This window comes from Aspergillus wentii (genome assembly GCF_001890725.1).
Source record: "Aspergillus wentii DTO 134E9 unplaced genomic scaffold ASPWEscaffold_5, whole genome shotgun sequence".
Lineage (NCBI taxonomy): Eukaryota > Fungi > Ascomycota > Eurotiomycetes > Eurotiales > Aspergillaceae > Aspergillus > Aspergillus wentii.
Window position 1 is genome coordinate 911,688 of NW_024467836.1, and position 27,122 is coordinate 938,809.

The 27,122-nt window shown below is 49.4% G+C and overlaps 14 protein-coding genes across 14 annotated transcripts; 4 read left to right on the forward strand and 10 right to left on the reverse strand.

The window, feature by feature from the left end:
- Window positions 1-40: 40 nt before the first annotated feature.
- ASPWEDRAFT_554382 (uncharacterized protein) lies at window positions 41-882 on the reverse strand. Its single transcript, XM_040838209.1, has one exon. The coding sequence runs from the start codon at window positions 697-699 to the stop codon at window positions 85-87; it is 615 nt and encodes a 204-aa protein (XP_040687686.1). The 5' UTR covers window positions 700-882; the 3' UTR covers window positions 41-84.
- Window positions 883-1,348: 466 nt separating this feature from the next.
- Window positions 1,349-2,412, forward strand: ASPWEDRAFT_41910 (uncharacterized protein). The gene is made up of 6 exons (XM_040835679.1): window positions 1,349-1,423; window positions 1,468-1,689; window positions 1,745-1,764; window positions 1,806-1,862; window positions 1,907-1,983; window positions 2,043-2,412. The coding sequence occupies exons 1-6, from the start codon at window positions 1,375-1,377 to the stop codon at window positions 2,374-2,376; spliced, it is 759 nt and encodes a 252-aa protein (XP_040687687.1). The 5' UTR covers window positions 1,349-1,374; the 3' UTR covers window positions 2,377-2,412.
- A 141-nt stretch (window positions 2,413-2,553) lies between these two features.
- Window positions 2,554-3,855, reverse strand: ASPWEDRAFT_69763 (uncharacterized protein; the record flags this gene model as incomplete). The annotated part of the gene is made up of 5 exons (XM_040839068.1): window positions 2,554-2,721; window positions 2,773-2,981; window positions 3,032-3,215; window positions 3,262-3,635; window positions 3,687-3,855. The coding sequence occupies 5 exons, from the start codon at window positions 3,853-3,855 to the stop codon at window positions 2,554-2,556; spliced, it is 1,104 nt and encodes a 367-aa protein (XP_040687688.1).
- A 159-nt stretch (window positions 3,856-4,014) lies between these two features.
- Window positions 4,015-5,095, reverse strand: ASPWEDRAFT_41911 (shikimate dehydrogenase family protein). Its single transcript, XM_040835680.1, has one exon. It carries the CDS (start codon window positions 5,020-5,022, stop codon window positions 4,051-4,053), a length of 972 nt encoding a protein of 323 aa, XP_040687689.1. The 5' UTR covers window positions 5,023-5,095; the 3' UTR covers window positions 4,015-4,050.
- A 75-nt stretch (window positions 5,096-5,170) lies between these two features.
- ASPWEDRAFT_184556 (Gfo/Idh/MocA family protein) lies at window positions 5,171-6,320 on the forward strand (the record flags this gene model as incomplete). Its single annotated transcript, XM_040832036.1, has 1 exon — window positions 5,171-6,320. The coding sequence occupies one exon, from the start codon at window positions 5,171-5,173 to the stop codon at window positions 6,287-6,289; it is 1,119 nt and encodes a 372-aa protein (XP_040687690.1). The 3' UTR covers window positions 6,290-6,320.
- A 4-nt stretch (window positions 6,321-6,324) lies between these two features.
- Window positions 6,325-7,476, reverse strand: ASPWEDRAFT_52351 (CaiB/BaiF CoA transferase family protein; the record flags this gene model as incomplete). Its single annotated transcript, XM_040837739.1, has 1 exon — window positions 6,325-7,476. The coding sequence occupies one exon, from the start codon at window positions 7,474-7,476 to the stop codon at window positions 6,325-6,327; it is 1,152 nt and encodes a 383-aa protein (XP_040687691.1).
- Window positions 7,477-7,647: 171 nt separating this feature from the next.
- ASPWEDRAFT_742096 (acyl-CoA thioesterase) lies at window positions 7,648-8,670 on the forward strand (the record flags this gene model as incomplete). Its single annotated transcript, XM_040839450.1, has 1 exon — window positions 7,648-8,670. One exon carries the CDS (start codon window positions 7,648-7,650, stop codon window positions 8,668-8,670), a length of 1,023 nt encoding a protein of 340 aa, XP_040687692.1.
- A 5-nt stretch (window positions 8,671-8,675) lies between these two features.
- Window positions 8,676-10,538, reverse strand: ASPWEDRAFT_173452 (uncharacterized protein; the record flags this gene model as incomplete). Its single annotated transcript, XM_040831067.1, has 8 exons — window positions 8,676-8,783; window positions 8,835-9,017; window positions 9,079-9,756; window positions 9,807-9,938; window positions 9,986-10,030; window positions 10,084-10,290; window positions 10,345-10,422; window positions 10,476-10,538. The coding sequence occupies 8 exons, from the start codon at window positions 10,536-10,538 to the stop codon at window positions 8,676-8,678; spliced, it is 1,494 nt and encodes a 497-aa protein (XP_040687693.1).
- A 1,176-nt stretch (window positions 10,539-11,714) lies between these two features.
- Window positions 11,715-14,816, forward strand: ASPWEDRAFT_41917 (Zn(II)2Cys6 transcription factor). The gene is made up of 12 exons (XM_040835681.1): window positions 11,715-11,891; window positions 11,938-11,971; window positions 12,020-12,110; window positions 12,160-12,389; window positions 12,434-12,814; window positions 12,869-13,287; window positions 13,332-13,477; window positions 13,527-13,547; window positions 13,593-13,671; window positions 13,727-13,997; window positions 14,058-14,229; window positions 14,288-14,816. The coding sequence occupies exons 1-12, from the start codon at window positions 11,784-11,786 to the stop codon at window positions 14,748-14,750; spliced, it is 2,415 nt and encodes an 804-aa protein (XP_040687694.1). The 5' UTR covers window positions 11,715-11,783; the 3' UTR covers window positions 14,751-14,816.
- A 296-nt stretch (window positions 14,817-15,112) lies between these two features.
- Window positions 15,113-17,241, reverse strand: ASPWEDRAFT_113157 (putative C6 transcription factor (OTam); the record flags this gene model as incomplete). Its single annotated transcript, XM_040828387.1, has 2 exons — window positions 15,113-16,841; window positions 16,880-17,241. The coding sequence occupies 2 exons, from the start codon at window positions 17,239-17,241 to the stop codon at window positions 15,113-15,115; spliced, it is 2,091 nt and encodes a 696-aa protein (XP_040687695.1).
- Window positions 17,242-18,862: 1,621 nt separating this feature from the next.
- Window positions 18,863-19,446, reverse strand: ASPWEDRAFT_173455 (DNA-directed RNA polymerase II subunit RPB4; the record flags this gene model as incomplete). The annotated part of the gene is made up of 3 exons (XM_040831068.1): window positions 18,863-18,990; window positions 19,056-19,183; window positions 19,256-19,446. 3 exons carry the CDS (start codon window positions 19,444-19,446, stop codon window positions 18,863-18,865), a joined length of 447 nt encoding a protein of 148 aa, XP_040687696.1.
- A 384-nt stretch (window positions 19,447-19,830) lies between these two features.
- Window positions 19,831-21,431, reverse strand: trm5 (tRNA (guanine) methyltransferase; the record flags this gene model as incomplete). Its single annotated transcript, XM_040837740.1, has 4 exons — window positions 19,831-20,804; window positions 20,852-20,929; window positions 20,979-21,080; window positions 21,140-21,431. The coding sequence occupies 4 exons, from the start codon at window positions 21,429-21,431 to the stop codon at window positions 19,831-19,833; spliced, it is 1,446 nt and encodes a 481-aa protein (XP_040687697.1).
- A 487-nt stretch (window positions 21,432-21,918) lies between these two features.
- On the reverse strand, window positions 21,919-23,077 carry ASPWEDRAFT_173457 (uncharacterized protein; the record flags this gene model as incomplete). Its single annotated transcript, XM_040831069.1, has 2 exons — window positions 21,919-22,853; window positions 22,915-23,077. The coding sequence occupies 2 exons, from the start codon at window positions 23,075-23,077 to the stop codon at window positions 21,919-21,921; spliced, it is 1,098 nt and encodes a 365-aa protein (XP_040687698.1).
- Window positions 23,078-23,259: 182 nt separating this feature from the next.
- ASPWEDRAFT_184564 (uncharacterized protein) lies at window positions 23,260-26,988 on the reverse strand. The gene is made up of 7 exons (XM_040832037.1): window positions 26,414-26,988; window positions 26,117-26,346; window positions 25,753-26,061; window positions 25,079-25,697; window positions 24,924-25,020; window positions 23,740-24,874; window positions 23,260-23,679 (listed from the first exon to the last, which is right to left on the reverse strand). Exons 1-7 carry the CDS (start codon window positions 26,502-26,504, stop codon window positions 23,455-23,457), a joined length of 2,706 nt encoding a protein of 901 aa, XP_040687699.1. The 5' UTR covers window positions 26,505-26,988; the 3' UTR covers window positions 23,260-23,454.
- Window positions 26,989-27,122: the final 134 nt, after the last annotated feature.

The following is a 27,122-nucleotide window of genomic DNA, read 5'->3' on the forward strand; positions in this document are numbered from 1 at the left end:
TAGATCTACAGTTTATTCCTCATCGTCCGTCTCACCAACTCCCTCCACGAAGCCATTCCCCTCTTCGCCCATTCATCTGGTATTCTACCTCATTAGCATCCATATAATATGATATAAGAAAAGAAAGACATACTCTTCCCTCTCCTCCCACAACTCCGTATAAAACACCTCCATCGACACCCACCCCTCATATCCCAAGTCAAACACTGCCCTGGCCACATCCACAGCAGGCAAGATGCCCCCATACGCCTCCTCACACGGGAAAATGCGACAATTCCTCGACTGCGTCATGTACGCTGGCTGAGCTAGGTCTTTTCGCGGATACCCCCGTTGGGCTGGATCAGCGACTGTCGCGTCGCTGAGCTGGAAATACGCTATATCTGATGGCTGGAGGGTTTGTTTCATTTCGGTTAAGCTGGTGGTGAAATTGTCCATTCCGGTTGGTTTTATAGGTGATGTAGCATTGAATGGGTCACAGGCTAGCTTTGTTGAGATGTGGAATGTATCCAGACAGTGTTTGAGATTGGGGAGGTTGACCATTTGGATGATCTGGTGGGTTTGCTGCCATGTGTTGAGGTGGATGCCCCAGGCGGGTGCTTCGTAGGCGATGGTGAGGTTGTAGTTCTGGGCTAGGAGGGTGAGTTTACGCATGTTTCTGGCGATGATGGTGGGGTTTGAGGTTATTCGGGTTGAGTCCATGGGGTAGAGACATGTTGTTATCTGTTCAATCAGTATATAAATCTGAAACTGAAACGAGAAGAGTGCATACTTGAAAAAACTCAATCCCCATAATCTCACAAAGCTCACACCAAACCCTCGCCTCGTCTAACCTCCTCTCCACCTCACCTTCATCTACGAGACCGTCATACGCCCCGAACGGATTCAACGCAATCAGCTGCAGAGACAGACTAGAGGCCGTGTTATGTACATCCCTCGCAGCAGAACGGAGTTGATTCTCCCGTGTTAGTTTTGGGTAGGTGGTTAGGGCATGATGCTCGAGACACTCAAAGGCGACTTCAACGCCATCGAAGTGGTGGGATTTGGCGACGCTGAGTTTGTGTAGGATGGAGTGGCCGGAGCTAGACTTGCCGAGGGAGTTGGTTGCTATTGAGATTTTCATTACGGATTGTGGTGTAGGGTATAGATGGTGAGGGTGATTATATAGATGTCCGGTGGTTAGATATAGACACCGGGCGGGGATACGGATTGTATACAAGACACAGATGGAATAATGAGTCTTTATTCCGTCTGATAATAGTTGATAGTCTACATGATGATCACAATCAGATCGGGATTAAATGAATACACCGGAGCGGGGTACACATCTATAACTTCATAACTTCACAGTATCATCTTCAATAGATCATCGTCATCATGCCTCTCCGCGCCAAAATCAACTTCCCCCGAGTCGTCATCGTAACTGGTAAGCCATTCTCATGTACACTACTTCCCTGCTAAGAGATACAGGCGGCGCAGATGGCTTCGGCTCCGCAATAACCGACAAATTCCACCAAAAAGGGTCCAAAGTGATCATCATCGATCTGAATCGCAGCAAAGCAGAAAGCAAAGCGACTGTCGATGGAGTTGAGTGTGTGGTTGGGGATGTGACAAAGAGGGAGACGTGGGAGGAGGCGGTGGCGTTGGCGATGGGGATGTATGGGAGGGTGGATGTTGTTGTGAATAATGCTGGTATTCCTTATTCTTGATGATTATATTTATATTGGTGAGATACTGATGATGATAGGGATTACATTTGCTCCATCTGTATGTCTATCTGCTGTATTATATGTTGCTAACAAGAGCAGCCAGTCCACACCAAAGATATGGCCGAGTTTGACAAGACTTTTAATGTGAATGTCAAGGTATCCTATCTTAATCCAAGTGAATATCTTCTTCTAATAAACAGCCCATCTTCCTCAGCGCCCAAGTCATCGCCCCCATAATGCAACGCCAAGAAAGCGGCATCTTCATCAACATCACCAGGTATCCTACACTATCCCCAAACAACACCAAATAAATAAACTCATATAATAAATGTATAGCACCGGCTCAACCCGCCCACGCCCCGGCTTTGCCTTCTACAACGCCTCCAAAGCAGCCGTAGCCATCGCCACCAAGACCATGGCCCTCGAATACGCCCCCTCCATCCGATTCAACTGCATTGCGCCTGCGATTGGGAATACCGCCATGTTGCAGGCGAGTATCGGGGATGGCGAGGATTCGGCGGAGAGGCAGAGGAGGATCGAAGAGTCACTGCCGATGAGACGCGTTGCTGAGCCGGGGGATATTGCGAATGCGGCGTGGTTTTTGGGGAGTGAGAAGAGTGGCTTTGTGACGGGGATTGTGTTGGAGGTGGATGGGGGAAGAGGTATTTAGAGGTATATGGTATAGATTTCTATGGGTGTAGAAGAGCAATTTTACTTATGTGGATTATGGATTATATACCTGTCACTCAGTGTGTCTAAATGTATTGCACAAAGAAGACTTCCATAGAATTCTAACTGATATTGATAGTATGGATAGAGGCAGTAGTATAGATGACTAGTGACTAGACTATAGATTACTCTTCCTCACATCCCCCCTCAACACCTTCGCAACAAAGAATGGATCCTCCCTCAATGGCCTCCCCAATCCAATCATGTCGATATCTCCACTTCCCACGGCCTCTGCCATACAACGAGCATCTCTCCATCCTCCAGTCGTCCCAATAACAGCCCGAGACTGTCTAGTTAGTTCATATATAAGATAGTAGACAGTAGGTGTATTACTTACCAACACCTTCTTCATCTCCTGCGCCCACTCGATAAAGTAACTCCCCCTCTCCTTCTGAGATGACCTTGCAGCCAATTCAGTCATGATATTTCCCCTCCACGCGGGCGATTCATATGTCCCCCCTGAAATATCGAAGAAATCGACGCCTGCTTCTTCGAGCCATTTGATGACGACGCATTGCTCGGCGAAGCTTGTTCCTCCTTGGATGACTGTCTTCATTAGTATGTATACACATGTATGTAAGATGAAGGGGGCATACAGTCTTGACAGTTGAGCTTCGCAGCAATCACGAACCGATCAGAAGGCAGTTTCGCTTTGATGGCATTGACCACTTCAAGAATGAAGCGTGCTCTGTTTTCCAGACTACCTCCGTATTCATCCGTTCGGGTGTTGATGAGAGGCGAGAGGAATTGGTTCATGATGTACCCATGGCTTGCATGCAGCTATCCCCATTAGCATATACTCCATCAAAGATAATAACGCACATACGATAATCCCATCACCACCAGCCTTATCCACCACCTCTGCAGCCCAAACATACCTCGCAACCAACTCTGCAATCTGCTCTTTCGTCAACGGACTCGGCACTCCGTACGTTTTATTCAAACACGGCTTCAGCTGCACATCCGAAGACGACTTGGGGTGCTTATTCAGAAACTCAGGAACCTGTCGACCTGGAAACTGAAGCTGGGGGAGAAAGATGGCACCCCTGGACTTGGCTGCCTTTACAGCAGGCGTAAATGCAGCCACCGCATCCCATGGGTTATTCATGTCCAGCACGGCGTTGTTGTAGTTTTCTAGATTGTCGCGGTGGATGGGGATGTTGCCGGTGCAGATTAGGCCTGCGCCGCCGTTGGCCAATTCTATAGATATCTTTTAGCATTGGATGTTATGAGATGGTTTGTTAGAGATACCCTGGTATAGCTCTGCATATCGAGGAAGAGGCTGTCCGCTGTTTTCGGGGTTGTTTTCATCATAGGTACAGGCATATTCACTCAGTGGCGTCCGGTAGAGTCGATTGGGGATGACTTTTCCGGATAGTTGGAGGGTGATGGGTTGGGCGAGGGGGGCGATTTGGGACATGCTGATTCTGCTATTCTGCTGATTTGATTGATTTAGATTGATTAACTGCTATGGATGCTATGTTATGCTGTGTTGATAGTTTTATAGTTTTATAGATCTCCCCCGCATCCGGAGGTAGATTAATGGACCGGTTGATCTACTTTCGGAATTCATCAATATTCCGTAGACACACGAGTATGTTTATTCTTGGATAAATCACAATCTAGCTTCAACCCTCACTCTAACAGCCTCTAGTGCCTCCTCCACAGCCTCTGGTACAGCCTCTCTCTCCAACCACAAAATCTGCTGCGCAACACAAACCTGCACCAACACCTCTGCTCCCGAAATCACAGCCCATCCATATGTCTTGCCCATCTTGAGCAACGTCGTCACAGGAGATGGCATATAGCACATGTCCAACAACACGCCTGTCTGTTTCTTCAAAATAGCCTCGGTGATGCGCCAGCAACGTATCTCGCCTTCTTCCTTGGGTGGGTAATCTGGGATAGTTCCCACGATGAGATAGGGCATCGAGATACCTTCCAGATATTCAACTGAGGGGATATACCGAATTTTGATGTCTGGTATGTTAGATCGAAAAGAAGTGATCATCGTGTCTACTTCCGACTGCAGTCGATTCACAACATAGATCTCAGATGCCCCAAACCACGTCCACAGCGCGTAGACGGCACTTCTCGCCGCACCACCCGCCCCGATGACCAGCGCGGGCTTTCCTCGCGCTGTATATCTATCGTCCGGATTCCGGTGGATAATCGTCTCCCAAATCCCAATACAGTCTGTATTCGTACCAATATGGCGTCTTCTTGCATCATCAAGTCTGATAAAGCTCGTATTCACAGCCCCAATCACCCTCGCTTCGTCGGTGATGTCATCCAGACAATCCATGAAGGTGAGTTTGTTGGGCATGGTGATTGACCCGCCGATGTAGGTTTCCTCATTCAGTTTTGCAGTAAACTCAGCCGGACTGGTCGTCTGGTGCAGATTGTAGGTCCATTTTGCGTGAAGCGCGCGGAAAAGAATGTGTGCGATGAGTGGGGAGAGGGATTGGGTGATGCTTGCGCCGAAGAGGTAGACGTGAAGCGGTTGCGAGGAGGAGTTGGTGAGGGGGGATGTGCCGTAGGAGTAGGATTTCTGGAGGAGGTCCATGTTTGATGGGTATGGTGTCATGTTGATTATCTTGATGGTTATGGTTAATATATGCAGTTTGTATTCCGATGGATGGTGAGGAGCGGGGTCCGGCGTCTTTATTTATACCCCGTCTGTATACAAATAGCACTATGGATAGATGAAGACGGCAACACCAGTATCAGATAATATGGACAGGATAACAGTCGTCCTAGTCGGAGGAGGCACCATCGCCCCCCTCCACGCCCAATATCTCCTCTCCTCTGCTTCCTGCACATTATCAGCCATCGTCGATCCCTATCTTCCAGGCCGCCAACTCGCATCCCAACTCTCCATCCCCCATTTCGACTCCATTGCAGATCTCCTATCATCCCACACACTCAAACCAGACGCATTCATCGTCTGCGTCCCGTCCAGCTTGCACGTGGCTGTCAGCAGCGAGATCATCACCGCCGCCACGCCAAAAGCAATTATCGTCGAGAAGCCTCTATCCACGGACTCGGTGTCTGGCGCGGATCTGCTATCTCTGGCGGAGAGGTATTCCTGTAAGATTCTCGTTGGCCATCATCGTCGCTTTCACCCGTCGTTGGCGTCTGCGAAGAGTGTGCTCGAGACTGGCAGGATTGGAACCATCACTGCTGTATCTGGATTATGGACGACCAAGAAGAATGACGGCTACTTTACCGCTGCAGGTAGCGAATGGCGCTGCTCACGCTCCAGCGGGGGAGGGCCGATCTGGACAAACTTCGTGCACGATGTCGACGTGTTGCATTTTCTGACTGGGTCGAGAATAGTGCGTGTCTGGGCGACTGCGACTGTTGACAGAAGGACACACGAGAATATCAAACAATCAGATCAGGTCGAAGAAGGCGCGGCAATAATGCTGCAATTTGCGAATAGCATCGTGGGAACGTTCATCGTGAGCGACAACGTCGGCAGTCCGTATGGCTGGGAATCAGCGACGGGTGATAACCCACTATACCCCCCGGCTGATATCCCCGTCGACTCGTATCGTGTTTTTGGGACATTGGGGACGATGAGTATTCCTGATGGAACTTTGTGGACATATGACTCTGTTGAGGCGGAAAGACGGGGGCTGGAGGTTGGATGGAATATTCCTATGAAGAGGGAGAAGGTGGAGGTGGATGAGGGGATTCCGTTTCAGCAGCAGACGGAGCATCTAGGGAGGGTTGTGAGGGGATTAGAAGAGCCGTTGTGTTCTGGGGAGGATGGATTGGCTGCTATTAAAGTGTGTGAGGCTATTGCGAAGGCGTTGGAAGAGGAGAATACTTCTGCTGTTGATATATAATCTTTTACACTGAACTTGAAGCTATTCACTGTTAATCACAACTTGGCACTCTCCTTCTTGACTAACCCCCATCCCTCCTGGATATAATCTCTCTCCTTTCTCCAACCCAACCACTCTTGAAGCACTTTTTCTCCCCCATAACCAGGCTGCAAAGTCTTGACTGTCCACCCATCCTCAACCGGCAACGAAGGCGTCTCTGTCAACATAACAGCAGCACGCTGTTCATACCCACTCGCTTCCATCTCAGCATGCGTCAAAACAGGCGTACAACACGCATCCGTCCCATCGAAAACCCCCTCCCATTCTGCACGAGTCATACTGCGGAATTTCTCCTGAAGAACTCTCTTCAGCGCAGGCCAACATGCCCGATCATCTCGTTTGCCTCCCCAGTTTTCCTCGCCCACATCCAGACCCTTTGCCAATGCAGCAAAAAATCGATCCTCAAGCGCCGCAACAGCCATATACTTCCCATCATCTTTACATTCGTAAACAGCATAATAAGGACATCCGCCATCAGTCAGATTCTCTCCCCTGGCACGATCCCACTGTCCAGGAATCTTGGTCGAAAGTCTCGGCGCAGTCCCTAAATACGATACTCCGTCTACCATATTCGCCTCGACAATTTGGCCTTTCCCAGTCTGCGCGCGAGAGACCAGCGCAATCAAGATCCCAGCGAAGCAGGTTAACCCACCGCCTGCAAAGTCACCGAGAATATTTCCTGGTGGACTAGGCGGGAGAGGACGATTAAAAGGCGCCACTGCATCCGACGGACCCAACATAGACAAGATACCCGATACAGCGAGATAATTCAAATCATGACCCGCCATAGACGCGTATTTCCCATCGCGCCGAAACCCAGTCAACCGTGCAACGATAAGTCGCGGGTTAAGACGGCAGAGGACAGATGGACTCAGCCCTAATTTCTCCAGCACGCCAGGCCGGAATGGGTCGATGAGGATGTCTGCGGTGGGGATAAGGGAGAGGAAAAAATCCTTTCCCTTGTGGGATTTAAGATTCACGCTGATGGAGGATTTGTTGCGAATAAGGACGTCCGGGCTGGGGGTGCTGGTGTCTTGGTGTTTGTCGATGCGGAGCACGCTGGCGCCGTAGTCGGCGAGGAGGAGGCCTGTGAAGGGGCCTGGTGCTAGGCCGGCGAGTTCGAGGACGCGGAGATTGTTGAGTGCCATTTCTGGTTTTCTGTCTGATTATTCTGTTTATGCTGATTCTATTCAGTGCACAAGGTAGATATACTTGTTCGGAATTTAGAATAATATCCGGACGGAATTGTGAGTTGAATTCCGAATGTCTATATACCTACAGGCTGAATATCTATCTAACTACTGACAGCAGACATCAGAATGAATCAATCAACTCTGGATACTCAATTGCAAATCGACCCCTTGAATGACAATGTCTTCATCACCAAACATCCCCTCTGGCGTCCTTCCGGAGCACGCGGTATCTTCGGCGGCGTCACCATCGCCCAAAGTCTCAAAGCTGCTCAATTGACAGTACCGACTGATATGAATGCTCATTCTATGCATTGTTGTTTTGTTTCTGCCGGGAGTGCCTCTATTCCCATCACGTATCACGTCGAACGAGTCCGTGATGGGCGAAGTTTCAGCAATCGATCCGTCAAAGCTATCCAGAACCAGAGGACCATCTTTCTAGCTATGATTAGCTTTACTCGGACTGAGACGGGGAAGTTTATAGAGCATGTTGAGAGAATGCCTCATCTTCCTGCTCCTCCCAAAGAGAATACCACAAATGAACCCGCAACCCCATATATCAACCACAGCGTGGGAATCCTCAACAACGCCTCACCCCCCAGCGACAAACGCATCCACCAATGGATAAAAGCCCGCGGAGCTGTCTCTGAGACAAACCACCTCGCCTCGTTGGCTTTCATGTCAGATAGTTACTTTCTAGCTGCTATCCCGCACGTCCATAACATCTGGCATTTTGTCGATCCTCCTCTAACAGAGTTTTATGGACCTGGGCCTGCTCACGCGGCGAGATATCCATATGCGCGGGTTCAACGGCCGCATCTTGGTGAGCGGTGTGATGGTCCAGATAAAAGGGTAGGCATGATGGTTAGTCTGGATCATACGATTTACTTTCATCATCCGCGCGGATTCAGCCCGGAGGAGTGGATACTGAGTGAATTGCAGACTCACTGGGCTGGGGATGGAAGGGGGGTGATTATGCAGAAGATGTGGACGAGGGAGGGGGTTTTGATAGCTACTTGTGTTCAAGAGGTATGTTTTCTTCTCCTTCTCTTAGTTGATTTTGCTAACTTATACTTATCAGGGAATTGTCCGACTAGAAGAACCAGAAAAGAATCGCCTTTGATAGATCACGATATAGATGAATGGAGATGAATGAATCACACATCCTCAATCTCCTCCACGCTCGACTTCTGCTCCAATCTCCCCTCGACATGTCCATCTCTCGCGAACAACGCATCCACTTCTTCCAATGTTTTCCCAGTAGGCTATACTCGTCAGCTTCCAGTACAACATACTCATACTTATATCGAACTCACATCCGGACACATGAAATACACAAACAGAAAACCAAGCACATTGAAAATCAACGGCCAGATCCAAATTTTCCACCCCGCAGTCTGGATTCCAATTCCTCCCGCAAAGACAGTGAGGAAAGTGAAGAGCCACATTCCGAATAGACCTGCTGCTGCGCCGATGTGTCGGTATTTAAGGGGGGCAATCTATCAACGGTTAGTATCACTTTCATCCGATGACATGCATGCTTGATGATGGTTGACTTACCTCAGGCCCATATAACCAAGGACAAGTAACCCACCCCCACCCATACATGAACAGATACGGAAACATGATAATCGCCGCCGCCCACTGCGTCGCGCTCGTCGACCTGCCCACCCCATTCAGCAGGACAAAAGCAAGCATGCAAACAGACTGCGCAGCCGCAGAGTACAGCATCATCTTCCGTCTCCCCACCCGCTCAATCGTGGGAATACAACACAACGATCCCCCGAATTGAATCGTCAGCGCGACCGCCGCCAGCAGCGAGGCAAAGAAACTCGATAGCCCCACCTGCAGGAAGATAAGCGTCATGTAGTACACGATTATGTCGATGCCCATCATCTGCTGGATGGAGAGGATCATGAAGGAGATGCGCACGCGGCGTCCGACGCGGAGGGGCGTAGTGTCCCAGATTAGGCTGGTCCAGCTGAGTTTGTTTTCTTGTTCGGCTTCGAGGCGGATGCTGGTTATTATGCTTTCTTTGAGGGTCTGCATGGCTGTGGAGTCTGAACCTGGGGTTGGGCTGGTGGTGTTGGGGAAGTATACACCGTGCAGTCGGGCGAGTGTCTGATCGCCTTCTTCGATACGCGAGCGAGCATAGTACCAACGAGGCGTATCAGGACAAAAGGAAATTCCTGTTCCTGATATAAATGCGAAGATGGATTGAATTGCGATGGGCATTCTCTTTCATTCCGTTAGCAAGTGAACCTAAGTGGTAAGGAAGAGGAAGATACCCAAGAGATCTGATTCGTCATACGAGTGAAGCCAAAGTCAACCCAATACGACAAGGCCACGCCGGCTAGTAATGACGAACAGTTGATGGCGACTTCAGGGCCTCGTTCGGTCGCGTGGAGACTCATTTCGGACTGTATGGTTGGTTTTCCTGTTTTGGATGATGTGATATAGGACTTACCATATACATAGGCACGTTGCATGTAATCAACGCAATTCCAAAGCCCTACATAAACATCAGCATATTCAATACAGAATAAATGCAGTAAAAGAACTCACACAAATAACCCTGGCAACAATAATCTGCGGTACAGAAAACGATGCAGCCTGGATGATTCCCCCGATGAAGATCAACACATTACCCAGGAGAATCGATTTCTGCCGTCCAAGAGGCATGCCCACCACCACGACGATCAGTGACATGATGGCTGCAGCGAGGGTGTATGAGGATGCTATCATGGGGATGGTTTCTGCGCCGGTGGGGTTCTTTGATATAGTTGATTAGGGGAGATATGGTATTGTGTAGATATAGATGCTTACTCCAAGGGCATCAAGGTAGGGTTTGGTATCTTGAACACCACCGAGGATACCAGCTTGATAGCCTTCGATCAGAAAGGCCTATATCACAGTATATCATCAGTATCAAGCAATCTATAACGCTGAATGCATACCAGCGAACAACTGAACCTCGCCAGCCGTCGAAGGGCTTTCCCCTGCAAATACTCTTCAAACATATCGATAACAAGACAAGATCGGATACAGATTATAGATAGTGTCTACAGTCTACGAGAATCGACAGCCCTCTTATTTATTCCGGGGAAAATGCGGGGACGGAATCTGGGGTAACTTTGACAGAAAGAAACCTAATTTGATATTCCATTCGGAAAGAAAGCTTGAACTTCTGTTGATCTGGATCCACTGCTGGGTTTTCTTTGGTCTGTTTAGACTCGGGATGTTGTTCTATACACCGGTTCGGGGGGTTGAATTGTGCCCGGTTGGAGTATGGGTTGGATGCATAGGATCTCTTTAGTGTCCATGTCAGATCGAGCACTGAGGGAAGAGTATCTGCTCTCTCCTTTAATGTAGCAGTTGCTCTTTGAACTCGTCTTCTCTCATTGAGATTGGTTTCCACATGTTGAGTATAAAATTGAACGTTCAACCTGCACTTCCATCTCTTATACCTTAGACAGGCCGGAGTTACGATCCCCGCACTCCATATTCCCCGCCCCCAAACAATCGGCCAGATATTTGGAATTTGAAGATATCAAAGTGTGCTTGTCTTGCTTCTCGCAGTTGGATAAAGCATTGCATCTATCCGAATCTGTCAAGAGAGCATCCGCCGGATCATTCCGGAACAGTCACAACTCGTTGTGTTCTATTCCTTTCTTGAATAAACGGGTTTATAAATAAAGGTAGAGTGATCCGATATTGTCAATAGTTTGAGTCTGAATGACTAGTAGGTGTTATGGACTGCTGCAATGAGGTTGATCCGCTGCGAACTGTAGGCTGCATGCGCGAGACAGCGCACTGAATGAGCCCTATTTTCTCTCTCGATATGTCATTGATATGATATAGCGGTAAATAATACGCCAATGGTTTCTCTGGACTCATCTTGAAACGATAGTCTGATGTCTGGTCTAGTCAGTGAGGGTAATCAACACCAACAGCAAACATACCTGTCCTACACGATCTCAGATCGCCAATGATGCCACCAACAATCCAGCATCATCTATCCAGATATCTCTAGAATTCCAGATTAGATCCCAATCTCGATCCCCAGATGGTAAACCTAGAGTCTAGACGGTTGGTTATCAGTGGCGATCGTGTCGGGCCGCCAAGCGTGTCGTTTTAGGTCGGACGTGGGGATCCTTCGTCATCATCTCTGGAAACACTGCGAATTGATCAGATAAGCGTGGACAACGGCATGGATTAATTGTAGGATACTCACCACGGTCGGACAATTGCTGCTATCTCAAGTAATGGATCCCAGCAGGGACGGTGGTGTTGAACCTCCCAAGCCCCGCGCGACTCGGCGAACGCCCCGAGCCTCGCGCGCTTGCGAGACTTGTCGAGTGAGAAAGACCAAGGTAGGCAATTCTGGGTATTTATATGGAATAGATGCTGATGGAGTAGTGCGATCAAAACCAACCGTGTTCATATTGTGCCTGTATGTTTTCACAGCAGATTGATGGCATACGCTAAGTGATTCACTCAGATCATTCACTCGACTGTGTCTTTCGAAGTGCTCCGAACAGAGCTTCAGTTGCAGCTGGAAAGAGACATTCGAGGATTACAAAAATCCAACAGTATTTGCCCTGACCGATGGAATGACTGTCAGTCAGCTGACATATGCAGAAATAATAAAGCAAGACCGTCGCCATGGCCTGAAGTCAATCAGAATGCCCAACAACACCTGCAGAATGAGAGCAACGCTGCAGATACCCTCATCACCCTGCATCAGAATGATTCACCGGGCTTGCTACATGGAGGGACGCCTCGGATTTTTCGCAGCGATGCAGACACCATTGCTGGTACACCAGTTCGTTTTGAAAGGAGCGATAATCGAGATGACGGGGTGATAGCGGGTGGGTGCATCACTACCGAGTATCAATGCATGCTAACTCAATAGACACCCCCGAGCTGGGTGATTCAGCATCACGAGAAGGACTGAGTGGCGTCAATCTCCACACAAATGGCACTGAGTTTTATGGCACTTCTTCGAATCTGGCTTTTCTTGGTAATCTCTATGCTAGAGCCCAGAACCAAGCAGACAACAGGACTTTGAATACATCTGAAGGGATTTATTTACGAGATTCATTGCAGGAAAGGAATGCCTTTCCTTCACAACCGTCCAATAGTGCAAAACCGACATCTGACAAGGGACAGCTCTCTATTGTGAATCTGCTGTATAATCCAAGTTATCCAAGTCATTCTCCTCCGTCGCAAGAGGAACGAGATAGAACCTTGCAGCATGATAGCTTGGGGAATACATCTCAACCCACCACTCCAGGTGAGTTCAGCAACCTCATACCTATGCAGCTACTAAAGGGATAAACCGGAATAGCCTCCATCATCGACCAAATATCAGGAGAAGCACAGCTAGAAATCGAAAAAATGTTCATCAGCAGCTACTTTTCCAACAAACACTACATGCATCCCATGCTATGCAAAAGCACCTTTATGCGCCGCTGCGAACACGAGGCTTTCATCATTTCCAAACGTCCCGTCTTTTCTCGCGGATCTTCCAATTTTGCAGGTCTCTATTTTGCCGTCGTTGCGTTGGGCGCCATCAACGCCAGTCCAAATGAGACTTCGCTTTTGGATCATTACTGCACTTATTCACCTGATCCGAGGAAATCGGGCACTGGGGCTAGATACTCGGCGTTGGAGTTGGCGAGTTACTATTTCGGTATCGCAAAACAGGCATTGGGGGATTTATTCGAGAGCTCTTCTTTGGAGAGTGCACAGGCTCTTCTTCTGATGGTGGGTTTGTTCTTTCTGGTCTTTGATTGTGGCTGATTTTGTAGAGTGTATTCTGCCAGAATGCTTTACGACCGCATAGCTGCTTCATGTATAGTGGCATGGCTGTGAGAACGGCAATTGCAATTGGATTGGCATCGGGGATGTCGTCCATATCGCTGAGTCTACGAAAGGAGGGAAGACGGACGTGGTGGTAAGTTACAGTTATCCTGTAGATGTTTTCCGTTGGCTAATATCTCTAGGTGTATCTATTCACATGAAATGTAGGCCTCCTTCCCACTACAGTAAATATGATTCTAACGAAGCAGTGAAATGTGCTGTTCATCCGGCCGCCTAGACAGCATGAAAGAACTCCACTACTACCAAGTCGCCCTGCCAACACTAAAGGTACCATCCATCCATCCATCTCTCAAACACCTACCATCTAACTCATCCATAACAGAAAGACACATCTGACCAAGACCCCGACGCAGAAGACAACTACGTCGCCATGATCCCCGTCATGGTAGCACTCGCCCAGATCATGTCCGAAGCATCCCACCTCCTCTACCACTCCACCAAACGCTCCATGACCGAAATGTCGCAAATAGCCATGTCTCTAGATCAGAAGTTATGGGCGTGGAAAGCGAATATACCTGCCTTCTTAGCACCGGATGTTGCGGCGCTGAATGATCCCGAGTGGGCGTTTAAGCAGAAATTGGCGTTACGGTTGAGTGAGTGCATCACACAGGTTTAATTGTATAGTATAGTATAGTGTCTAATGTTTACTGAAGGGTTCTATGGTACTCGAAATCTCATCCACCGTCCGTTCCTGGTGACATCTACGTCGTCTACGGACTCTTCCCCGGAATTCCTCCAACACGTCCATATTTGTCTTGATGCCGCGAGATCGGGCATTCAAATGCAGCACGAATCTTTCATGCACAGGATCTACATTCGAACATGGTACTCCCCTTGCCCTTGCCCCCTTAATCCTTGCATATACCAGTTTCTAACGAATCAGGTGGTATAATACAACCTACGCCTTATACAGCGCCATGATCCTCCTGCACCTCGTCCTCTCCAACTTCCCCGGCATTCCCGATGAAGAAATCCTCCAAGACGTCGACAAGAGCCTCGAAATCTTCGAGTCAATGGATAATATCATCGTAGCGAGACGCTGCGCGGAAATGATCCGGGGCGTGCTGGAAGTGGCGCGGACGTGTCTTGCGCGACGGCCTGGGCCTGGGCCTTCGTTTCCTGCGTTTAATACAGCGCAGGCGCAAACACACCTTGAACCGGGATTACAGAGTAATGTTGGTGGTGGAGGCGTGGATGAGGATTTCTTTTCTTCGCTGTTTAGTCAGGATTCGCATGGGCAGCCGGATACGCGAGCGGAGATTTTGGCGAATTTGGTGGATCCGGGGATTTTGGAGGATTTTGCTTTTGGGGGTGGTGGGGAGGATTTTTCTTTTTTCTTGTCGTAGGCTTAGTATATAGATGTAAGATCGGTATCATACAAGGAAAGAGAAAACTACAGAAGATAAGTATGCATTCATCATGAATTCATGATCTATTTAGTAATCCCAGTCCGAACCGATTCCTGTCTATCCCAAACCCAACCCAACAAAAGTAAAAGAACTCAATCCCAGAACTATGTACACAGAAGCAGAATGGCAAGGCAAGCAAGGAAGTTGAGTTAAAGAATCGCTTAAATCCAGGGAATCAATTCGTAATCCAGCGGTTTTGTCATCAGTTATAACAGTGAGATCGTCGGAGGTGATCTCAATTAGGTATAGGGTATCATCAGCGCGTTGAAAGGAGGTTATGATGGTATGATGGTAGTAAGTTAAAGAGGTGGAATCGGTGTGTCATCATCGCTGACTGATGTCGCTGGTGATGCAAGGCCTGAAATAACGGATGATGTACCACCCAGCCCACTATCGTGCGAGGGCTCGATCTCCAGCACAGACTCGTCGATCTGGATGCTTGCTGGGACGCGGGTGGTGGGCTTTGCCGCACTGGCCATGAGTTCGTCGATGCCGGGTTTCGCCGGGACGTGTTGGCCGAGGCTGGTACCGTTGTCCAAACTCTCCAGGGAGAAGTCCAGGAAAGGCGCGTATTTCTTGCTGACGCTCAGCGTCCAGCGGTACTCGCACAGACGCAGACGGTAGAACTCGGATTCCTCCTTGGTCGGGGCGGAGATGCGGAGGAGGATACCAAAAGAGCCGATGAGGGAGAAGTTGCTGCGCGAGGCAGAGGGCCAGAAGGAGCGCAGGTGGGGGGGACGCAGTCGGTTGACAAAGTCCATGGCGGAGATCAGGCGGGTTTTGGCGGCGGAGCGGCAGATGTGGGAGAGGTAGGCGTCGGCGGTGTCCGTGGTGAGAGAGCGGATAATACATCGGTGGAGGGTGATTTCGGTGGCAAAGTAGGAGAGGTGGAGGGCGCCATTTCGGGCATTGTCCTCGGTGATGGTGTCGAAAATGTCACCGGCCGACTCCATCTTGAGTTGTGGGGGTAGTCGTCCAAACCAATCCTTCAGTCGGATCTGAGCAGGCTTGGCCCGTTCCAGGATCATTCGAGTCCGGTTGGCGCCCGCGGATTTGAACTCCTCAATCGCCTGGAGGGTATAGAATCGATCGAGAATATCAGAGATAATGGTGGTCAAGGAAACCATGTGGCAAAAGTAAAGAGGACCATGGCCGACGGAAGAGTCATCACCCTCCTCCGCATCCGAGTGGAAGGCATCAGTGAAATCCTGCTCGACAAGATCCTTGACGGTCCAGTTGAACGAAAAGATGTGGGATGGACGGCCGTGGACAAGACATGCCCACTTATCCTGCATGTACAACGCCCACGCCAAGCGTTTCCGCAGACCCTTCTCCCAGTCCTCCAATTTCCAATTGGAACAATCCTGGTGCAGTCCCAACTCAAAGCCGGCCGTGACCAACTGCGCGTTCAGAGCCGATGTAGCCAAGGAAGATCTCTCCATCAGCAAAAGACCGGCCTGGATCGTCGCCATGGTTGCCTGTGGCAGGGAATCCGTGAACATCTTCAAGGCGGTGCTCTCGAGACGTTGCACATCCGGCCGGCGCGCCGATTGGGAAGCGGGGCCGACGTCGACGAACTTCAATGCCAGCACATAAACCGCGCATAGTAACAGAGGCGACAGGCCTTTTCGGGCCCGATAGGACTGGCGAAATGCATCCTCCATGAGAATAGGGAAAGTGGGGTGGACATGGTCAAAGTACTTGTCGATCAGGGTGGCACCGTACGGAGCAACCAGGCTCTCAATGGCATCGAGGGAGACAGTTTGGGAATCCCCCTGCGAGGGGTCCATCACGCGCATAAAGGTGCCGTAGTCGTCGAATTTTCGCACTCGGTATTTGGGCAGAACGCCTTCTTGGTTGTGGTCTAGGGGGATGTAGTCAAGGAGGGAATTTTCCAATTCGGTAGTCAAACCAATCTGTTTGGAGGATTCGGACCAGAATCCAGAGGTCAAGACGTGTTGTACACTGCCGTGCGGACGGGTGTTTTCCTGTTTTGATGAGACGGGGGTGGCGACAGACACAGATTGTCTATATAATTAGTGATGTCCAGCGTGAATGGTACAGACTGGGCATACCTTTTGGCGCATTCGACATCATCCGACTCGTCGAGCTTTCTCTTCTTGGAATCGTTGGGAGCAGACAGAGTAAAAGTACACTCCTGCCGGTGAAAGTCACACGAGTAGCACTTGTTGACCATTTCGTTCATCGCACAGCGACTCTTTCTGCGGAGACAGGCGTCACAGCTTGACCCATCCCGCCCCGGTGCACGGGCGATAGGATTGGCAGTGGGGGGAAGGATAGCGGAGGAAGGGGAGAGCGGAGTGGAGGCAGAAGATGCAGGTTGACGATGACGGAGAAGAGGATGGTCCGCGGAGGAAGGATGAGAGGCAGCGGGAGAGGAGGACTGGATGGTGATAACGGCGGCCATGGCGGAGAGGAAGTAGAAGTAGGACAGACAGAAAGAGAGATAGATAAAAACACGAGATAGAGATATCAATTGAATGTGTCACGAGTGGTATCTCCAGGATTGACCCGGATCTCCACGAATTGAGCTCCGCAAAGAAGGGGAGCAGTATGGGGAGAGACGATAGTTGAAGATGAAGCCGAATGTACGAACCACAGGGAAGAAGCTTATCAGAAGGAATGAATAATAAGGAAAAAGCAAGTGAGATAGATAGATAAAGAGGAAGATATCGGGAAAAGTCGTTGAGATATCAACTGGACTCTGCAAGCGACTGCAGGAGGATGAGATGCCAGATGGTTCGTTCTGTCATTCCTATTATACAGATGTAGACATATAGACAGAGATGTAGACAGAATGTAGACAGAAGATGTAGAGATGTACAGAGAGAAAGAGAGAAGAGAGCGATGACTACGATTATTGATAGATCCGTCATTGGAGGAGCCAAAACGCATCCGACTCTCTCCAGGCGATCATCTCGGCTGCTGCATTTGGAAACGTAACAGATTCTTATACCGACGATTCAGACTGCGTGAAGCAACACCAAATATCAGCAATATTAAATAATAAATCGCAGGCCAGAGATAAGCATCGCCCGCCTGATTGGGCCTCCGATCTCGCTGGCGGTCGCGTAGCGGTGCTTATTACGTACTGGATTCGGTCATCGCTGCTGGCATTACCTAACCAAATCTCCCGGATGGGTGTCGTCCGACAGTTTACTAATTCAACAATATTTGCGGATTCGCAGACTGGAAGGGGATCGATACAGCCTGGAGAGGAGGAATATACTGATTATATTGTACCATGTACCATGTAGTAGTAAGATGACTAGTCGTTAAGGTAGTGAGAGAGTCCTCGTATGGATGCATCAGAAGAAGGAATCACCAGCCAATCACATCCCTACGATAACACCTTTCGTCCACCAATCACCGCCCGCGCAGCTGGTCCAAACCGGTTAGCGCCATTCCCGGCAACGGGGATCGGCCTGCAGCTCGTTTTCCCCACATCGCCCTAGTCCGCATTGAGATTAGCGTGTGCTGCATGGAAGGCGCCAACTTTGTCGGTGATATATGTTCTGCCAGGGATATATGAATTATAGCTGCTCTGATTGGTGGATAGGGGCAAGTGGAGGCTCTGAGAAATGGGAGCGAATCCCTGTTTCTGGATCAATATTTAGACTGGGGTAAGTTTATATGGAGAGCAGGATCATCATTACCTCACAGAAACGCAGTTTGGCTCGAGTGGCGATTGGGCTGGAAAGTATCAGAAAGTATCATTTATCCGTTTTTCTGCTGTCGGTCTGCCTGATCGGATCGACTATTACTAACAGTAACTCGTCTAATCTGCTACAGATCACATTGAACGGATTAACTCCGGGCTTATTATTATCACATGTTATCTATACTCTATACATGGTGATATGCTTTGCTAATAATATGCATGCATACCCTGCAGACTCCAATCAGGTTATCATTTATCATCAATATTATCATCATCTTTTCTGTCAGGTATCATTTTATGTACCTAACCTAATATGTGTGTCCAAGATACAAACTACAAACACCAAAACTCCATGCTATACAAATGCTCATTCAGTAAAGTTCCGCAACTTGGTCAACTCATCCAGCAACTCCTGCAAATCCCCATCCATGATCTTATTCTGTAAACTGGGAATCAACGACTTGGCTTCTTCCGCATTGTCGCAGCACAGACTCCCTACTCCTGTCAGCCCATACCCTATACCCCATATCGTCATGTTTCATGTGTCATCTTCAACATACCCAGCTGTGATCGCTCAAACATCTCCAACTCCGTATGCGAGTTCAGCAGCCGTTCCACCGCTTTGATATTCTCCTCATCCTTGAATCGGGCAAACACCTCAAGATAGTCCAGTGTTTTGGTCAGGTTCCTACACGCACACACCCCCACGTTAGCCACCCATCCTTATCCTCATCTGCCCATCATCCATCGTATGACTCACTCCGGCTCTTCGTATTTCTTGCCTCCCCTCCGCTTATTCTCCAATACCTTGTTGATAACCAGTCGCGCCTCGGATAAGGACAGTGTATGCGTGTTCTGATCCGCGCCGAGTTTCAGCGTCGACGCCGCTTCCAGTTCGCCCTGGGGCAGGGCGCGTTTGCGATGTGTCGAGGGGGGAAGTTGGACGCTCATTGTGGTTGTAGTGGTCGGTTTTATCGTAGATTATACCCGAGTAATTCGTCTCCAGGCCGATTGTTGATGTTGATGTCGTCGTCGACCGGGAAAACTCTAGGGCGGAGGTTGGGGCGGCAGTTGGGGGCGGTAAGTCATTCACCGCCTTACGATGTACGATAGATACGATAGATCGATTCAGATAGAGATACAGACAATGGTTTAAAGTATTCAAGTGTATGAGTAGAGTATATACTTGTCAATCGGATGCTCAAGCCCCAATCCTGCATAAAGGCAAGCGAGCATCAGGGTATAACAATTGACCATCTTCTATAACTTTTATGCAGCAGAATTCCATGCTCCAAAACGCCTCATGCTATGCGATGTCTCGTGTCCGCACTCAGCTTACTCCTTTTTAAACGCCACCTCCTTGGGCAGACGGAAGCTGGCGCAGAACATCTGCTTCTTCGGGCTGACCAATCGCACATTGTGGATCGCCAGCTCTAGTTCCTGGTTTCCACTGCCTCCGACCCGGTCCTCGGGGGTGATCTTGTACCCGATGCGTTCGGAAACACGTTCGCAAATGTCAATGTGGTCGTCCAGCTCGTTCTCCGAGTGTCCAGAGAAACAATACACGTGGATCATCGGGAGGGGTGTAGACGTGTGAGGCGCAAACAGCTCCTCCTTGCCGGCGTACAGACCGGGGAAGGCATCGAGGAACTCAATAGCCGTTGCGGGGAGGTTCATCACGTAGTGGCCGAAGATGGTCGGGCGGTTAAACACCTGCGGCGGAGGCGCGGGGGCTACCGGCTCCTGTTCGTTCTCGGTCTTCCTTCTCTTCTCTCTCCGCGCCTTGGGCTTGATGGTGACAGTCACCGGCTCCTCCTCGAGAAGTGCCTTGGCGGACCAGCGGATAAACTCCCGTCCATCTTTGTTAAAGGGGCTCACAAATTCCTGGACCTTGTTCCTCTTCACGGCGTCCTGCATAACCTCCCACCCGTGCGGGTTGAGGTCGTTCGCCCAGACGAAAATCTTCTTCTTACCAGCCGGGACTGCAAATGGCCCCACGCCGGCCATCACATCACAGACCATCTCACCCTGTCCGAACTTCTCCACCAGCCGACGGTGCTCCGTCTCCAGACGACTGTTCCAGTACACGCGCGAGTAGTCGAAGTGGAACTCGCAGTCCTGCTCGTGCTGAACGACGTTCATATCCTCGTCACCGATCAACAGCTCAAATGGGAACGTGCGGAACTGGCTGTGAGAGCCCACATCTTCGGTCTTGTTGATGACGGTGCGGATGCTCTTGTTCTTGTCTTTCAGGATCTCCGCAATCAGGTACTTGTAGGGTAGGAATTGTTCACGTAGGTTCAAGTGCACTGTTTCGTTAGATCGTGCCAAACCATAGAGCAAAGATGCAACATACAAACATGGCCAACTTGTGTAAATCCAACGGGAGCATCGTGGAGTTCTTCTTCGGGCAGAATCGAAGAGATGATTTCGGCTGAGGTCAACGTTAGACAGTCTCTCTCATATGAACAATCAAACCATACCATAAGTCCAATAATCATAATCCAACTCCAAATCATAAAGCCCCAACCCAACGGTCCCCTTCTCAACAAGCTCACTGATCTTCGGAGACCACGTCGCCGTATCTGCAATGCATACACCAGTCAACACCAGTCTCACCAGCCAATATAAACAGAAAACCCACCATCATGCTTAACATCCTCCCTCAGCAACAACGCCTTCCTAACAACCTCATCCGCCCCCTTCAACTCCCGAATACAATTAAGTCTCGGTAACGCCAACAAATCCCGGCTCTTGGTCAACTCCCCGCGCACCTTGGAGATATCCGAGTTCTTGAACACCGTCGCCGCGGAGAGAGGCACTGTTTTGCGGAAGAACGAGCGGTCAAGGACTCGCATCGCCCGGTTCACCGGGGGCCGAAACATCGCGGGGAGGTCGCTGGAGAGCGGTTTGGATGTGCCGGTCGTGGGGTCCATCGGAGGGGCAGTCTCGAGTGAATGTGTGATATGTAGTGAAACTGGGGTAGGGTGGATTATGCGGTTGGCTGGATGGGCGTCATTTGGGGGACTGGGTTTCTGGGTTGTTGTTTGGTTGAATGTGTCTTTTTTTCGATTGTTGAAATGCACTTTTGCGATATCGGCACGTGATCGATAAGATAGCCCTGTATACATCAATGTCGATAATTCTTTCCAATTAAACTATATAGATTAAGATGATTAGTATATTGATAAATATACCCATTGCTACTTATATCTCCTAGCTGATGACAGCCAGCAAGAATGTGTATATAATGCTACTACATAACCATCGACAACAGAATACCTATCAAGCAACTCAACGCCAACAACAAATAAGTACAAACGAAAGTAAAAAAACCTACATATAAAACCCACATATAAAACCCGGGTATCATTTTGCCAATGCCATAATCCCTATCCATATCTCCTATGGAGGCGAAATCCATCAAGTCCTTTTATCATAACCCCTCAACCCATCAATCAAAGCCCGATCCATCTCCCTCTGTGACTCCAAACTCGCAATCCGCTCATTCAATTTCATAATCTGCTCGTCCCTCTTTCTCAGGGAGACTCGTGAGATGTCACGGCCACGAACAATCCCCTGTGTGCGCAGATCATGTCTATCCACCAGCGCAGTAAGCTCATCTTGAACCGCTCGAGGAAGAACGACCTTGTGACTCTGAAGAAGCGAAAGCACTTGCCGGGAAAGCGATGGCGTATCTGCACTCGAGCTCGGGGAGAAAATAGTCCCGCTGCTACTAAGCCTCGTAGGCGTCGAGGCAAGAGATGGCTCTGGCGAAACCGGCGGAGGTCGACTCGGCTGCGACTGCGAACCAGAAAACGAAAACGACGAAAAAGAAGTACTGGCAGTAGACCGCTTATTAGACTGCGGCGGCGTAAGCGTCCCCTCGCTCTCCTCCATATCCTCCAACTTCCGCTTGCCTGGTGTCGTAAAACACGGAGTCCGCGGTAGCGATGTCTTTCGCGACGCCTCTTGACTGAAATCCGGCTGCTGCTGGCGCTGGCTAGGCCGTTCCAGGATCTGGTTTACTTCGTCGTCGAGCTCCTCGTCCCATTCAAAATCTTCCATATCTTCAGACATCATCTTGGCCTTTGCGCTCGACGAGGGCGTGTTAGGTTTCAGTGGCGGGATGTCGGGAATTCTGCGTTCGTTTGTGTTTGTCTGTGGCGTGAAGAGTCCGCTTCCCTGTCTGGGTGTCTTGATGGGTGTTTGTGTCTGGGACTGAATGAACGAGCCTGAGCCTGGGCCTGATTCGGATCGTGAGTTGTTGATGACGGTCATTTTCTCTCGAGCTTCTGCGTCGCTGGTCCAGAGGAAGAAGTTGCAGCGGCTCTGCTGGGGTTTTTGGCAGGTATAAACTGATTCAATTAGCGTGTCCTTTTTCTGTAAACGTATCAAGTCAAACAATAGGAATCATACACCACCGTCCATGGTTGACGCCATGATTCTTCGTCTGATGCTTGGCTGCTGGTGGTCGGTCACGGCAGTTGCATTTCCAGACCCCGTCTGCGAAGAGACCACGGAGGGGAACAGATGTGCGGGGAGAACCCACGCCACGAGTTTTTTTCTGGGGAGAACTCATCGTATTAAGGCGATGCGAAAGCCAAGAGCATGATGGGGGTAAGGACGATAAGGAGATTCCTCTTAGTCTGAAATGTTGAGATCGTTGTTCTGCAGCTGTCTAGTTTGTCGCTATGGAAACTGGACGTCATAATGTGGGGGGCGGACTTAAGGACTTAGCCCCGTGCCTTTCTATACCTGTGAGCATCACGTACAAGAAGCATAGAAGATAATATTGATTCGATTACTCTATATCTAGATAAGTGCCAGGTGTTAAAAATCCTCAACCACAACACTAATAATGTATTAATGTAATGCAATGCATGCAGTGCCATATCGACCAAGTCTAAGTATATAATACGACTGATATGCAGGGTATCATTGACGAGGCTACCGGACTTATTCAGCAAGAACAAGTCTCAGCATCACCCCGAATGGCTCTAATAGCTTGAGAATCTCCTCAACCTCCGGCTTGACCGGCTCACCTGCTGTGCGGCGAAGCTGGTCCTGTTTCTTGGATCGCCGTCGTCGTTCGGCAACAATAGGGTCGAGGTCCTCTTCCTCGTCCGCTTCCTCCTCATCTTCCGATTCGGCATCTGAAATGGCAAGATCGTCAAGGTCGGCCTGGGTGGAAAGCATGTTAGAACTCAAACGGTCAACCAATAACGATTCAGATATGCATACCTCATCTAGACCGAAGTCACTTCCCTTGAATGTAGGGAAAGGATCGTTTCCAGTTCCTTCAGCGGCCATCTTTTGCCGGGTCTTGTTCAAATGCCAGCGCTTCCTGTCCTCATGCCATACGATGAGAGAGTTGATCTCCTTGAGTGCCTTCTCCTTGTCAACCTGTCCAACGTCCATGGCCCCGTGGAACAACGCATTCATGTCAAGCTTGCCACTGCTGGGTCCTTTGCGCAGGAAATCAAGAATCTCCTCGATCCAGGTCATCAGGGAGCCAAACAGGCCATTGTCGTGAAGGTGGACCTCATGGATAAACTTGTAAAAGTTGGCCTCGTGGCGCTCACAAAGATCGATAAAGGCTTGAACGGTTTGGTTAGGGTCAGCTGAAACATCTTGTCTCTGGCATTTCTCAATCACCGCAACGGCGTCGTCTGCAAACAAAGCGAAATCGGTGATGCTGCTGTATACATTTGCCGACTTGTAAACCCTCACCAACGGTTCGTAGAAGATCGTGAACAGGTCACGGAAAAGTTGGAGTGTCACGGGTTCTTCGACAATGCTGAGCATCATGGCCTTGTCACGCTGTCGGGTGTAAAGCTTCAGTAATTGCTTCATATGCGCGAACCATTGTGCTCCTTCCTTCATCTCCAGGTCTACATTGTCAACCGCATGGTTCCAAGCAACATATGCGTTGAATATTTTTCCGATCTGGTCGGTTGTGAGTTCCGTCGGCAACAGCTCCGATCGAAGGATGGCCACAATGATATCAACATCTTCTACGGCCGCTTCTTCACGGATTTCATTCTTAACAATCTCATCCGCATCGGTAAAGGCCTTCAACTTTTGGCTAATGACAGGGTCATCAACCTTGGAAACCAACGTATCGATTGACTTCTGGAAGGCCTTTATGCCATCGTTCAAAGTCATCGAGAAGATACGCTGCAAAAGAGAACGTGAGCCAAATGGTTGAGCCAGGAAAAGATCCAAGACACCCGACATGACAGCCGCAGGGTTGGCGATACGGATGACGTTCTTGAGCAGAGTGTATGGGACAAGGGAGTGAATCCTCTTGGCTTGTGCAAAGAGTTCTGGGGAGTTGTCTTCTGCCAAGAACAGATGGTATACAGTCGCAGCAACCCTGATACTGGTCAGCTAATATAAAGTCGAAAAGTCCTTGATTTACATACTCAATGCGAAGCCATTCGGCGAATTTTTTGTACTGGGGACTCAGATCCGCGATAGTGGGTTTCTCCCGAATCTCCGAGAACAGCTTGGTCAATCCATCTGTAAAAGACAGGTAGTTAGCAAAGGCGCTCAAGTCTTAATACAAAGATTGACTTACTGCTCTCCACAATATCTCTGCGGAATTTCTCCATGTAAACGTCCAGCTCAGCAGCACGTTGTCTCGCAATCTCGTAGAACCGTCTCTGCTCTTCCACTCTGACAGCATCTGCCTCCTTTCTTCTTTGCATATCAATCTGCTCTTCTTCATTCAAAGTGACGGGCTGGGCAGTCAAGAATTCCTCCACAGCCTTCGACTCGGCGATCCGCTTATTTTGTAGTATCGTGCGGAGGAATGCTCGAAGAGACACCCGCTGCTCTTCTCTATAGAGCAAGGCCTCTCTGGGGACCTCTGACGAAGCTCTTGGCGACTTGGATGACCTCCTAGACGACCTGGACAGAGACCGGTGATGATGATTCCCGGGGGTCAGCGTCCGGGAGACATACCCCTCCTCGGGAACGTTGGTACTCTCTGTCGACAACGACGAAACCGAAGAAGCATCATCGTCTCCAGATGAGAAAAAGCTAGAGGTCGATGATTTGTTCTTTCTTGGAAGAGGGGGCAGGATTTTGCCAGGGAATTCAGTCCGTAGTCTCTTATGAAGCTTGGCAAATTCTCCATATCTTCGGGCCACCAAGACATCAGTCTTTGCGTCTCGTCGCACACGAAGGATAAATTCCTGTAATAATTAGTCTCCTTCCCACCTGACCATGTATTGACTCCAAGATGCTTACTGCATGTTGATGATATCTCACTGTCCGCCTAATGGATGCAATTCGCACAGCGGCCACATTAACATCCCACCCATGGATCGCATGACCCTCCGGCATATTGACGAGCAAACCATTTTCATTCGCCCCACGGTCCACGACTTCCATCTCCGAGAATTGTATCCGTTCCTCGTATCCCGATGCCGTAGGGATACCCGAGACCATCATGAGCTCGACGAGCTTCTCACATTTCCGAGCCAACTTTCTGCGCTTCGTCTCCTCTAGACGGTCTTCTGATGACGATACATGCTTGTTCGCGAAGGATTCAAGAAACTACCACGAGCGTCAGTCCAACGCATGCCCAACAGACACATGGAAAGAAACCCACCACTTGTAGTTTATCCTGCCAAAACTCCTTCTCACGAGCCTGGTCGAGAAACGGAAAGTTGCGCACATGGTGTACAAAGATATATCGGAGGATGGGGAGTTCAGAATCAACCGGGGCGACTTCCCCGACGTCTGACTTGAAGGGTGCTCCGAAGCGGTGGAGGGCGGTAGGTGAGTTCAACTCGGTGATTTCACCGCGGACTTGACGAGCGATGAGTTCGCGCTTGAGATCTGTAAGAAACCATAGACAGTCAGAAAGAAATGTTACTGTTGATGATCAAGTAAGAGGCGAACTGACAGTGTTCTTGCTTTCCCGTCAGAACCTGTCCCGGCGGGGAAGTGTGGTTGGCTTCATTCGAATCCCGAGAGGGATTGTCGTGTTGCGACATCGTAAATCAAGCGAGATGGCAGACGCGATCAATCCGAACAGTATGTTGGCTTCTAGAACGAGACACTAGCAGCCTTAAAAGGGGAGATGTTTCCCGTTGGCCGGAGGGTTTGACAGAATTCGTCTGCCTAAGAAAGAAGACAGAGGGATGACGTTTGGCACCCAAATGCCGAGAGATTGACAACACTTGACGTCCTCTTGGTATTTTTCCCTTTCCAGGACAGCGCTCGATTAAAATAAATTGGGCCAAGCGAGCTGTCAGAAGATCAGATGTATGTATACCTTAGTAATAAAAATGGTGGGGAGGGAGAAGAGGGGAAGTTGAGAGCAAAGAGGGGACGTTCGTGGCAGGTGTCGTCACAAGCTCACGATGACAACACCCAAGCGAACTCGGGCAGAGAAGAAGAGCAGGTAACTAATTACTGTAATGGAGGGGAAGCAGAGACAGAAATAATAAAAAGAAAAAGGAAAAAAAAAAAAAAAAAAAAAAAAAGCAGGACGGATTCGAAATGCAGATCAGCCATTATTACCTGCCGACCAAGAATAGTTAAACATTAAATTAATTAGCAGTTAGTTAGTTGTGCCCTCCTTTCCTTGGAACGCTGCTAATTGACGCGTC

What these genes read in the sequence shown, in the direction of transcription:
- ASPWEDRAFT_41917 (XM_040835681.1), top strand. Translation starts at nt 11,784, where the DNA reads ATGGATCCCAGCAGGGACGGTGGTGTTGAACCTCCCAAGCCCCGCGCG. An exon ending in GTCGAGTGAGAAAGACCAAG is followed by an intron (nt 11,892 to 11,937) that starts GTAGGCAATTCT and finishes CTGATGGAGTAG; the next exon opens with TGCGATCAAAACCAACCGTG. An exon ending in AGGATTACAAAAATCCAACA is followed by an intron (nt 12,111 to 12,159) that starts GTATTTGCCCTG and finishes TGACATATGCAG; the next exon opens with AAATAATAAAGCAAGACCGT.
- ASPWEDRAFT_41910 (XM_040835679.1), top strand. Translation starts at nt 1,375, where the DNA reads ATGCCTCTCCGCGCCAAAATCAACTTCCCCCGAGTCGTCATCGTAACT. An exon ending in TGTTGTTGTGAATAATGCTG is followed by an intron (nt 1,690 to 1,744) that starts GTATTCCTTATT and finishes TGATGATGATAG; the next exon opens with GGATTACATTTGCTCCATCT. An exon ending in CTTTTAATGTGAATGTCAAG is followed by an intron (nt 1,863 to 1,906) that starts GTATCCTATCTT and finishes TCTAATAAACAG; the next exon opens with CCCATCTTCCTCAGCGCCCA.
- ASPWEDRAFT_554382 (XM_040838209.1), bottom strand. Translation starts at nt 699, where the DNA reads ATGGACTCAACCCGAATAACCTCAAACCCCACCATCATCGCCAGAAAC.
- ASPWEDRAFT_184564 (XM_040832037.1), bottom strand. Translation starts at nt 26,504, where the DNA reads ATGTCGCAACACGACAATCCCTCTCGGGATTCGAATGAAGCCAACCAC. An exon ending in GACGGGAAAGCAAGAACACT is followed by an intron (nt 26,347 to 26,413) that starts GTCAGTTCGCCT and finishes GGTTTCTTACAG; the next exon opens with ATCTCAAGCGCGAACTCATC. An exon ending in CAGAGATATTGTGGAGAGCA is followed by an intron (nt 25,021 to 25,078) that starts GTAAGTCAATCT and finishes TGTCTTTTACAG; the next exon opens with ATGGATTGACCAAGCTGTTC.
- ASPWEDRAFT_41911 (XM_040835680.1), bottom strand. Translation starts at nt 5,022, where the DNA reads ATGACACCATACCCATCAAACATGGACCTCCTCCAGAAATCCTACTCC.